Consider the following 12542-nt stretch of genomic DNA (forward strand, 5'->3'; position numbering starts at 1 on the left):
TAGCCGAATACAACCACATGCGGTGGTATCACACTGAACTTTGCATACACATGTAGCCGAATACAACCACATGCGGTGGTATCACACTGCACTTTGCATACACATGTAGCCGAATACAACCACATGCGGTGGTATCACACTGCACTTTGCATACACATGTAGCCGAATACAACCACATGCGGTGGTATCACACTGCACTTTGCATACACATGTAGCCGAATACAACCACATGCGGTGGTATCACAGTGCACTTTGCATACACACATGTAGCCGAATACAACCACATGCGGTGGTATCACACTGCACTTTGCATACACACATGTAGCCGAATACAACCACATGTGGTGGTATCACACTGCACTTTGCATACACATGTAGCCGAATACAACCACATGCGGTGGTATCACACTGAACTTTGCATACACACGTACAGTTAAAACCCTCTAAACTGGGCCCTCAGTAAACCAAAATTCCCTATAAAAAACCTGGATGTTTTTCAAGGACTCTTTTTATGTATCAGTACTGAACAGAAACTCTCTAAACTGTAGTTACCTTAAAACCTTTTTATTTGGTCCTATGGGTGTATGCTTTAGTGGGATCACTCTGTATTTATTTCTAAACTAGGAAGGAAGGAAGGAAGGAAGGAAGGAAGGAAGGAAGGAAGGAAATGTTTTATTTAATGACGAACTTGACACATTTTTATTTACGGCTATATGGCGTTGGACATATGGTTAAAGACCACACAGATATTGAAAGAGGAAACCCGCTGCCGCCACTTCATGGGACTACTCTTTTCGATTAGCAGCAAGGGATCTTTTATATGCACCATCCCACAGACAGGATAACACATACCATAGCCTTTGATGTATCAGTTGTGGTGCACTGGCTGGAGTGAGAAATAGCCCAATGGGCCCACCGACGGGGATCGATCCCAAACTGACCGCACATCAAGCGAGCACTTTATATATATACCACTGGGCTACGTCTTGCCCCTATCTAAACTAGGAAGCAAGATTAACTCAATAGATAAGTGTCTGTCTTACGTACAACGTACAACGTGTTGCAGGATTGATAGTCTATCATTAGACCCATTTATATAGAGAAAATAGTATTTGAGTGCTTGATGGATATCATTTTAAAACTGGCAATACCACTGAAATTGTTGAACTGTTTTTTATTTTCTGCAATATTTATAATTTCGCCATGGAACTTTTAATTCTCTGTCACTTTTTTTTAGTTAATTATAAGGTTTTTTTTGTAATACTGACAAATTTAGCTCCTCTCTTAATTACACATTAATTGCAAAACTGCTGTGAAAAATTCCATGGAGACTATTTTTCAATGGCAGATTTTTTTGCTGTGGCCATTTCATCATTGCCATGTTGCATTTATTTTACAAAGAGTCGTTTCAAAGCATACATGTATATCCAATGAGGAAAAAAAAGAAGCAAATTGGATGTGCTTTAAATAATTTGTTGTAAGATAAATGATATCAAATGGACACAAGTGTTTTATCTCATCAAGTACCAGGTTTAAAGAAAATTTAAATGTTTTTTTAAAAATAAAACATATTCACATCCTTGCACTGTTAATTTATTTTATACATTACAATACAGGCAGAATTGTTAATATAGGTTGCATAGTATAGAGTTGCATAGAGAGTTCTGTGTCAAAGTTCGAGGTACACCGTCAAATATTTATGGAGTAAAAGCAGCTGTGGGTGTGACTGATAGTAATATGTGACATTGATTATTTGTGCAAATACTATTATCCAGACAATAAATAAATACAATTTCATTTGTTATACAGTTTTTAAGCAGTATATACCAGAGGTTAAAACTAATGCGGGGTACCCCCACAAATGGAACTGCAATTTTCAGCAAAAAATGACGGCTGCTATTAAAAACATTAATTAAATCTCTTAAATGGTATGTGACCCCCCCCCCCCCCCCCCCCCCCCCAATTTTATTACTGTACTTACTGGGTGTGTTGATATGCTGCTTATATCAGTTTTGTTAGTAAACGTTAACATAATGGCAATAGGAATTGATCTGGTCTATTAGAACCTATAGCAGTGATCTGTTTGGCTTCATCATCTAGGTCATCACAATAGAGAAGCTAGTGTAATGTCTATAAATCAGTCTTCAACATAAATGGGAATATTATTATACATCATTTCACACAATGCATGTTCTCTCAATTAATGGGTGCATAAAATAAAAAGGTTATATCCCATTTCAACCAGTGCTACAAGAGTAGTGCATACAAATGACTAATAGCCACTTGTATAAAACACAATAATTTCCTTATTTCCTGTTATTACTTGATTACATAATCAGAATAGCTGGTTCATTATTAATTTATATTTATTTACATGCTTATATCCAACAGGGCTTTAAACACAAAGTCCTGAGCACACATCTGGATATGGATCCTCTTTAACATGCCCAAAATCCAAGTTGTGGTTCAGGCAGGTCTATCCTGGACATGATAACGAACTTGTTGCCAGAGATCTCACCCAGGGCAGATAGTTGTAGGGGAGAATTGTGCTGATAATTTGAACAGGTTAACTTTAAATAATTTAGTAGCATCTATTATAAATAGTAATTAATAATAAAGGAGGTGCTATATTTAAACTGTTTGTGAGAAAAGGAGTTAATGCGAAACTTTTAACTTTGAAGGGACATACCCTAGTTTTTAAACACTAAGGCATATTTTTTTTACTATTAGAGCCGTTTTTGATAACTGAAATCATACTTTACTTAGATTTTATTGTTTAGATTATCCATTTCTGCACATTTGAAGTGTTTTTGGTCATCCCTGTGTTTTTAATATCACAAAATGCATTTCTCATATTTTAAAAAACAAACGTGCGTCTGAGAACAGTTATGGAGTTGAGTTTTAGTCTATTTTTAGAGGGTATTTCACCATTTCAGGGCTCGAACTTAAGAATTTGTCTCCCACGGCAATTTTTAAAAGAATTGCCATGGGTGAAACAGTCCACCGATACCAATTTTGAGCCTGGCTGTGGCATTTTTTTTTTAAAGTGACATTTGCAGAAAATAAACATGACTGAAAGGTTATGTTGCTGTATGTAGACATATTTTAAATGTGAAAATGTTAAATATTGGCAGATTATGTACACCAGGTGTATATATTTTGCCACTGTTGAGGAGGTTTACCGACGGCACAAAAGTGCCATCGGTAATGCTCTCTACCTACGGCAATTTATATCTCAGCGACGGCAATTACCGTCGGTGCCGCCGTTAAGTTCGAGCCCTGCCATTTCAAAGTCAAAGACTCATGTTTTACTCAATTGTAACTTTATCCAAATGTGTTAGTTTGTAGATTAAATAAAATTAGTGTTAATTTTCATGGGTTGAAAATAGGGTGTCCCTTTAATGCAAAAGTTGAAGCTGTCACTGCCATTTCTACAGTCTTCAAAAATGTAATCCCTATATCTCACCTTTTCACTTCATAAAGGCAGAACAACAATGGCATGGTATTAAATTTACATAATATGGTCTTGGAGGTGGGGGGGGGGGGAGTGTCCATATTTCTAAGCTATCGGTGAATTTGTTTGCGTTCACAGTATTATTATTCAAAGCCAATGTATAATACGGATGAATGCAAAACATGACAACACACTACAAAATGTATCAATAACTACTAACTACACCTATTTTCATTACACTTTTCCTATTTCAACTGGGAAAGAAGAAATCACTTGTCCTACTTTTTAAATTCTAAATTAAGGTTTGCATATATTACCTGTGCTTTTTCAAATCTGACAAGACTGCATTATTATACCATGGCCATGATATAAAATGCCATCTATGACAGCAATATTTCTAGTTAATTGAAAACTGTTTAATGTTTCAAAACTGTGTAGCGATTTCTGAAATTTGCTTAGCGAATTGCAACGCAATACTGAACAAAATGTTCCCATATGAGTCACTGGTTATGATAGGAAACAATCAATGAGTCCACTGATAGCCCTGGGGGTCAATCTTGGAACCCATCACATCATGAACTCTACCACTGAGCATCTTCCTGACTCTTGTGGCCAAAAAGAGAGTGTGTTATCATCCAGCTTCTCTTCTAAACCAGCATTTTGTGAAATACTCAGTCTTTGTAAAATTTATCAACAGGTGAGCAATAGCTAAGCTTAAATATCTACTCAGTCTTTGTTGTGTATTTGTGTTAATAAAAGATATTCTCGAATATATTGTCTATTTAACTGACATACCCTGTCATATTTACTTTGATTAGATTAAGATGATGTTTGCTGTTAGAACCTGACTGACCCGTTTAACCTAATCTAGCCACAGTTTTGTCATATCTAGGTTATTTTCAACTTGATGGTCAGGCTGTGAACAATGTATATTTAATAAAACGTTTATATCCATAAAATGATATACTGTTAAATCAGTCTTGTGCAGATACATGGCACAATATTTCACAAGAACCATTGTTCTGTTCTCGTGTCGGTTACACCAACTTTAAAATCACGAGAACCACCAATCAGTTATGTGATCAACAATTACATTATAAACTTAAAAGTACAATATATCAGTAATGAAAGCGAAAACAAGTTTGTTTTTGAACCACCAATGTAGCACAGAACCGTAGTTTAAGTATTTTAGGTAGGCCTAACTTATAGGTTATGAGAATTATAATAATTAACCGAACAATCTGTTACCAAAGTAAAACTTACGTCAAACCGACTTCCGGTTACCTATGATTTTGAAATATTGTCCCCAGAAGATACCGTTTTTAAAAAAAGCATTCAGCAAACTTTTAAGGAAACTGCTTCATTTAAAACTAAAATCTGGCTTCCCCATCTTTTAACATATTTTTAAAAATACAAGCACAATTGTAACTATAATTTTTAAAAACATTCCGGTAAAGACGACACCACACAAGAGCAGGCTTTGAATGTGACAAATTAGAAGCAAAGGCCATTTGGCCTAGACTGATGGAGATTTTTTTTAGGACATTCTGGCCAGAAGACAGGGCAACAAGGCCAACTCCAACAAGTGTCTTAATATACTCTTCAAAAAAAGTAGGGGAACTCTAATAAGAATTTACAATTGCCAAAATTGTAAGGTAGGCCTATATTAGCTGTGAGGAATGGTTATATGATAACAGTGAAGGAATTGGGCAAACATTACAACCAGTAGTTCAGTATTACAGTAGGATTTATGACCACCAAAGATCTTGAAGGACGACTGGGGTCAGAAGTGAAATTTGAAAGTTGATTTTTTTTATTATCAGTAAATCGCAAATTCAAACAATAAGAATGACTCAAAACAAAACAATAACAACTGTATGATCAACAGAATGAAAAGGATTGACAGAAATAATGTTCCACAGTGATTAATGGACCTTCCTGGACATTGTCAAAATTGAAAATGACACCCTATGCATGTGTACGGGGCACTTGCGTGATGCATGTGCAAACAATGGGATGCGTTGATAAACAGACATGAACGTTCTTTATTAGGATGTCTGTGGTCAAAACGTATGTTCAGTCTAATAGTTGATATTACAATTAATATTTCAGGTTCCCCTACTTTTTTTGAAGAGTATATAACACTTAAACATCCATTTAAAATTAAGAATTGGTCACTGCTAAATTCAAGCCCTGCAAGAATAAATGATCGCATAACAACCAATGAAATGGTCATGTCTGTCTTGTCACCTGATAATCATTTAGGATACACTCATACAATGCACTCATATTGTGTGGTGTCATCTTAAGTCATTCTGTGGATACCTTCAACATCCTATATATAACTCACAAGTCTCATTGCCATTGCTAACACTTAACAGAATTTTTTTTTTTTAAATTATCATTTGAACTGTTATGGATATTACATATATGTATTAAAGGTGCATATCCTTGTTTCAAACCGTAAAAAGTGGACACTAAGTTTGTTTAAGTTACAGACCTGTAACACATTTGAATAACATTACAAGAGAGTGAAACAAAAGAATCTGTGATATTGAAACATTGTTAAAAATAGACTAAAACTTGACTCCATAACTGTTATTTCTCAGACACACGTGCGTTTTTAAAAATATGAAAAATTCATTTTGTGGCATTAAAAACACGAGGATGACCAGAAACATTTTGGTTGTACGGAAATGGATTATCTAAACAATAAAATATTTATAAATATAATGTTTGATTTCAGTGATGATAAATGGCTCTAATAGTGAAAAATATGCCTTAGTGTTTAAAAACTAGGGTATGTCCCTTTAAGAAGAAAGATAATTCCTCAAGCAGTTTCGAAACAAGATTCTGGATGTAAATTCAATTCCACCCACCCACCCCCCACCCCCAACCCATCTTTCTGTCATGAATGTGAATATGTTCATAATTAGGAAATTTGGTCTGAATCAAATTTATCCCAGTGAGTAGGATACCATATAATCATTGTCTATTTCACTAACATTTCATTTGAATGTGACCTACATTGTAGATAACTATACAAATTAAACAATGATGAAGTGGTGGAACAAAACAAAAATGTACTATCTAAATTATAAATGCTTAAAGTTTAAAAACACTCAAAACCGCAGCTTTAATACAATATAATTGTACCTATTGTGCAATCTGACCTGGAAGTGTAGTTAGAAAATTAATATTGTTTTTAATGACAACACAGCACATTAAAAAAAAATGGTTAGCATGAGTTCTACCCGTACCCCTTTTTAATGATTAGAGTAATTTTTGGTATATGGTTAGTCTTTAGAGCCTCTGATATAGAGGGGTATGGGTCGAACTCTTTCCAAATGGTTATTTGGTGTCTAACATACAAATTACTGGCAAGAGAAAAGAAATATGCTACAACCACATTATTCCTAATGACAAAGCAGCAATGAATCTTTTATATGCACTTTTCCATAGACAGGACAGTACACCCCGTGGATTTTGATGTAATCAGTCACGGGGCAGTGGTTGGAACAAGATATCTTAATATACACTTTTTGGTGAACAGAATCATAAATATGGAGTATGTCAATAAACACCCATAAAAAAAACACCTTGTATATAATTTGTATGTGTATATATATGTATGCATGCATGTGATTACTGTTGTTTTCTGTTTTGGGGGTGGTATGATGGGTGGCATATGATGGTGATCGTAGGGGTTACTTGTCGTCCCATTGTAATACCCTTTAACAAATTACTTTCACTTTCTCCATCATGTAACCAACATTTCTAAATACACACAACACAATTCAAAGGAAGACTGGCCTACATCTTAATCACATATCCACCTGAGCACCTTTCAAGTTGCCGCCAGGTAAGATACGTGTAATGTCTATCATATGTACGTACCTCGCCAACAGGCAAGTCGTAACAGTCGGCGATCTTCTGATACAGTTCTTTGACGTTTGTGAACCCAGATATAATGCCTGTGGGGCTTCCGTGGGCCTGCTGACAGTGGAAAACCAGTTTGGGTTTGGCTGGCTGGGCCGGGGGTTCCGGACCCCCTCTCGAAACCTTACCCCCTCCATTCGTCTCGGGGGCTTCGTTTGGGCGTGACGAGAGATCGTTATTGGTCGTCGCCTTGCCTTGATTCTCAGCTAAATTTTCTTTGCTCTTGTTCTTTCTACCAAAGATCGGCATCTTGAAAGTTTATGCGGGATCGACACACCAAATCTGTTTCTTTTTCCTGAACAGAACAGGTGAAAACTCAACAGGTAAATCGGTTAATCACTAATCGCCCTTTAGTCCGTAACAGCCATGAAGATGGCCGTCCAAATCGGGTAGTCGGAAGTTGCGTATGACCGAATAAACTTCTGGGCGGGGTCCTCTTTCACATAGCTTGGATGTGTACCAACAACAGACTGTGACTCCTAAAATGAGACCAAACAGTAAAAGAGTTTAAAATATTAATAAAACAAAAAAATCGTTCCAGCGATTTTAGGACGTGTGACCTTTATTCCTGGCTTTCAACACACCTGTGGCTTAATGAATTGACTTGTGACAGTAAGGGTTTTGTGTGACGGTCGCTGATTGGATAATGTGTACTGAATATACCTTTTCATATATGTATTTTCTTTTTTTTCTGAATAGCTGTTTAATTACAAACATAAATAACGAGCTGCGTTTGAAAGGGGTTCCAAATAGGCGCCACTCAATTAACACCAGCTTCCAAACCTTCGGGTTGCTAATTAACGTGCTATATTAGCGCACTAGCAACCACTGTTTCAACCAATCGAATTTGTTGTTGCTCTGACGTGCAGGTGATATTCGGTATTGCACGCCACCTCACCTGTCGTCTATGTACAGTGAAATCGGTTTCATAGATACCAGGAAGTGTGTGTTCGTGTAATTATGACGTAGACACGACCAGTCACGATTAACCAAGGGGTGGGGATGGGGGTGGGATGGGGGTAGGGGTGATTAATCATATAAAAATCTGTACACTCGTTTGTTTGTTTTGTTTTTGTTTTTTATTATTCGTTTACCTAAATATATTTCTAATTGTGATGCGGAAAGCTGATATTTTAGATTTAATTGTAAGTTTGCAAACAACGGTAGAAGTTAAGCGTGGATAGGCAGATAGATCTAAATAATAAAGAAATGAAGAAAAATACTATGAAACTTAAAGGTACTATATTATAGTTACAAATGCTTTATATCGCTATTTTTACATTTATTTGTAATAAATAACTAGATATTAATCCATCCTACACATGTATAACATTTGTTTAAATAATTTGTTTTTAAAATATTTGTTTAATAATACGCTGTGTAAACAGAGTCGCATTCAACAGTGTCTTATTACAAGAAATCTGATGAAATTGTCGAATCTTCAAAATCTGACAAGTTGACTGGATATGGCCATCAGAGACAGAATTGCAAAAAAAAACAAGACATAAGCGTAATTACGCTACGGAATGTTCGCAACTAAACGCGCCCAATTCATTCGGTAGTTCACTAACGATTTAATTTTTTTTTAATAATAATAAAAAATCGATTTCAATTAAATTTTATTTCATTTTCATTTCAACTTATATGTTCGTGCTTATATCCAATTAGCCCTTGCCCCGCACTCCCCCTCCAATAGTTATGAATCAAAAACATTATTGGTAGTACATCTTAAGGCAGAGATGAATTTTACTTGTAGAATGCAGGGAATTGCATTTCAGAACATCTAGTTATCAAAATTTTACGGGGGTTCATACCCCCGAACCTCCTAGAAACTTTGCTATGCGCCTTCATTCGTTGACATCCAATAGCCGATGATTAATAAATCAGTGTGCTCTTGTGGTGTTGTTAAGTAAAACAAAGTTAATCTTAATCTTAATCTTAATCTCAGTCAGCACCTTTACCCCAATGTCTACTTGCTTCCGCCGTGCCTGGTCTACAAGCAGTTTATATGATGCATGATTATAAATAGGTGTTTACTGTTACCTCACGTTACTGTTAAAACCTTCACAGTTTTGGATTCCATCTAAGCTTTGAACCTTTTAGGCCTACAAAGATCTTAATAGCAGAAAAGGTCAGCCATTTGAATCCTCTGTCATTCCGCGTACCAAGTCATTTGTCAATGCTATAGAAATATACAAAGGCTCAAATTTTATTCTGTGGAGTGTAAAGCAATCTATATACGTATAGTGTAGCCTAACGTTTTAAACAGCAATAATTATCGAAAACTTGATAGTCACGTGAATTAAATCAGATCAGAAATTTTAGTTTAACGTGCGCATATACCACGAATTAAAGCTTATTGTTTATTATCACTGCTGAAAATTAATCGTTCCAGCCAGTGCACCACGGCTGGTGTATCAAAGGCTACGGTATGTGCTATCTTGTCTGTGGGTTGGTGCATATAAAATACTCCTTGCTACTAATGGAACAATTTTTCCTATCTAAGACTATATCAAAATTACCAAATATTTGACATTCAATAGCCGATGATTGATAAATAAATGTGCTTTAGTGGTGTCGTTAAACAAAACAAACTTTAACTGACAGTTTTGAACCTTGTTAAGATGTACCATGCTTCAGCTGCCATCTCTTGTTGGAATGGGGTTGTTCGTTGACGGTCGAAATAATCGCCATGCGCAAATTCGATGATAGTAGTAGTGGAAAGGAGTTGGCAAGCACATTGTTATTAATTATCTTTTTAAGAAAAAACAGATCATGCCTAGAAATCAGTCAGCAGCTTGCTGGAGTAAGCATTGTATAGCTTGTTAGTCCCCTACTGGTCCAACCGGTGGGGACTATAGGTTATCCGTCCGTCTGTCCGTCCCACATATGTTTTACGGATGTTTTTGCAGAAGGCTTTGAGATATTGAGCTTGTATATAGTTTCATCATGAACTGTTACAGATCAAGTCTGACTTTCATGACGATTTACTCATTTGTGACCGAGTTATGGCCCTTGAACTTAGGAGATGTGAAAGTATGTTTTCCAGACTTTTTTTTAGAAGACCTTTAGATATTGAGCTGAAATTTTGTATATAGGTTTATCGCGTACTGTTACAGATCAAGTTTGACTTTCATGGCGATTTACCCATTTTTGACTCAGTTATGGGCCTTGAATTTTTTTTTTTCAGAAGACCGTTAGATATTGAGCTGAAATTGTATGTATAGGTTTATCACATACTGTTACAGATCAAGTTTAACTTGCATAACGATTCACACATTATTAATGGAGTTATGGCCCTTGAACTTAGGAGATATGAAAATTTGTTTTACCGATTTTTGCAATGCCTGGAGATATGATGATATTTTGTATATAGTTTTATCATTAGTATCTAGCTAACCGGCCTCGGTGGCGTCGTGGCAGGCCATCGGTCTACAGGCTGGTAGGTACTGGGTTCGGATCCCAGTCGAGGCATGGGATTTTTAATCCAGATACCGACTCCAAACCCTGAGTGAGTGCTCCGCAAGGCTCAATGGGTAGGTGTAAACCACTTGCACCGACCAGTGATCCATAACTGGTTCAACAAAGGCCATGGTTTGTGCTATCCTGCCTGTGGGAAGCGCAAATAAAAGATCCCTTGCTGCCTGTCGTAAAGGAGTAGCCTATGTGGCGACAGCGGGTTTCCTCTCCAAATCTGTGTGGTCCTTAACCATATAACCGTAAATAAAATGTGTTGAGTGCGTCGTTAAATAAAACATTTCTTTCTTTCTTTCTAGTATCTAGCTTTACAGATGAAAATGAAGTTTCGTGGTGATTTACACATGTTTCAGAGTCATGGCCCTTGAATTTAGGAGATACCAAAAATTGTTAGGCCCGGTAAGGGACATATATTGCTTTATCAGTACTCTCAGAATGCTTGTTACATGCAGTTTCGTCAAATTAACTCTCAATAGCGGGACGGGGAGATTTTCGGGGCCAAAAGCTGCTCAAAGCGAATTTTCTTGGGACAACTAAGTTCTATTTAAATTTAAACTTCCATCATAAAGCTACATTGTAATAACTGACAATATCTATGTCCACATCCACCCATCTATTTTTTTCACTTAACACTTATTACAACAGGGTACATCAACAGTTTGTATACTGAACAGCAAAAATATTGGTTTATAAAATTTTCGTATTCGGGAAAAGACGATGGAGACGTTTGGGCTAAATGAGTTGCCTGGAACCTTTTCACCATGTAGCCTATTTTCATACTTCTACTGGTATTCACATTCGTTAAAATATATTCTATATAAAATTGCGTAAAGATTCCTATGCAACTGTTTGGTAGCAATGCAAATATGGATAAACGTTGTTATTCAGATTCGGGCATTTTATAAATAAATTAAACGTTACTAGTTTAATTTGGGCAAAAATTAACCTACCCCATATTTTTTTTTTAAATTACAGCACATTCAAAGCCAAAACCTGGGTTGGTTTTGGTGCTATTGCATTTGGAAATATAGCGTAGGATTTTAAAAGTAAAAAAAATAAAATATATGAAGTACTGTATAGATCTAGCTGTTTATTAAGATAAAGGGGTGGTGATACCCTAGTCCATATTTAATATACCCATGGGTAGGGCGTTCAATTTATCTTAAGGATCATAAGGCGGTATTGTGCATCTTGTTCTTCTAAAGCAACTGGCCACGACCTATTCGTAGGTGCAGGCAGAGGATCGCGTTTTGGCTTTGAATTCTACTTAGATGTTGCAGGTCAGATCATAAGAGTTAACGTGCATGTTCAGAGCAAGCTGTTGTAGCACACGCCTGTCATGGGCGCAGGTGTCGACTTTCGCAGACTCCCCCCGTACAGGACAGCAAAGGGTTTGCGATGGGGCATGTGCAATGGAGCACAAGCAGCCCAACCTGCTAACCTGGGTTGGATACGGGCGAGGGTTGGTTTTGGTCGCCCACCCCGGACTTAGCCTCCGACTTCGCCAGTGACCAATTCCTGAGCAGGAGTCTTTATATAATGGCTGTTCAGAAAGGATTCAACTATAAATAGACATTTGTTTTTGCTCACCACACTACTAAGGATTAACATCCAGGACTCGCCCTGTATATTGCCAAATTAGCCAAAGTTTTGACTTTGGCTAATAAAATAT

The 12542-nt window shown here is 36.6% G+C and overlaps 1 protein-coding gene across 1 annotated transcript in view; it reads right to left on the reverse strand.

Moving 5' to 3' along the window:
- The window catches only part of LOC121376010 (PDZ domain-containing protein GIPC1-like), a 43842-nt gene extending 35876 nt beyond the window's left edge, over positions 1 to 7966 (reverse strand). Inside the window, exon 1 of the mRNA XM_041503768.1 lies at positions 7352 to 7966. Within this exon, the coding sequence (XP_041359702.1) occupies positions 7352 to 7642 (291 nt within the window). The 5' untranslated portion in view covers positions 7643 to 7966. The remainder of the gene's footprint in view (positions 1 to 7351) is intronic.
- Positions 7967 to 12542: the final 4576 nt, after the last annotated feature.

This window comes from Gigantopelta aegis, chromosome 6, assembly GCF_016097555.1.
Source record: "Gigantopelta aegis isolate Gae_Host chromosome 6, Gae_host_genome, whole genome shotgun sequence".
Taxonomy (NCBI): domain Eukaryota; kingdom Metazoa; phylum Mollusca; class Gastropoda; order Neomphalida; family Peltospiridae; genus Gigantopelta; species Gigantopelta aegis.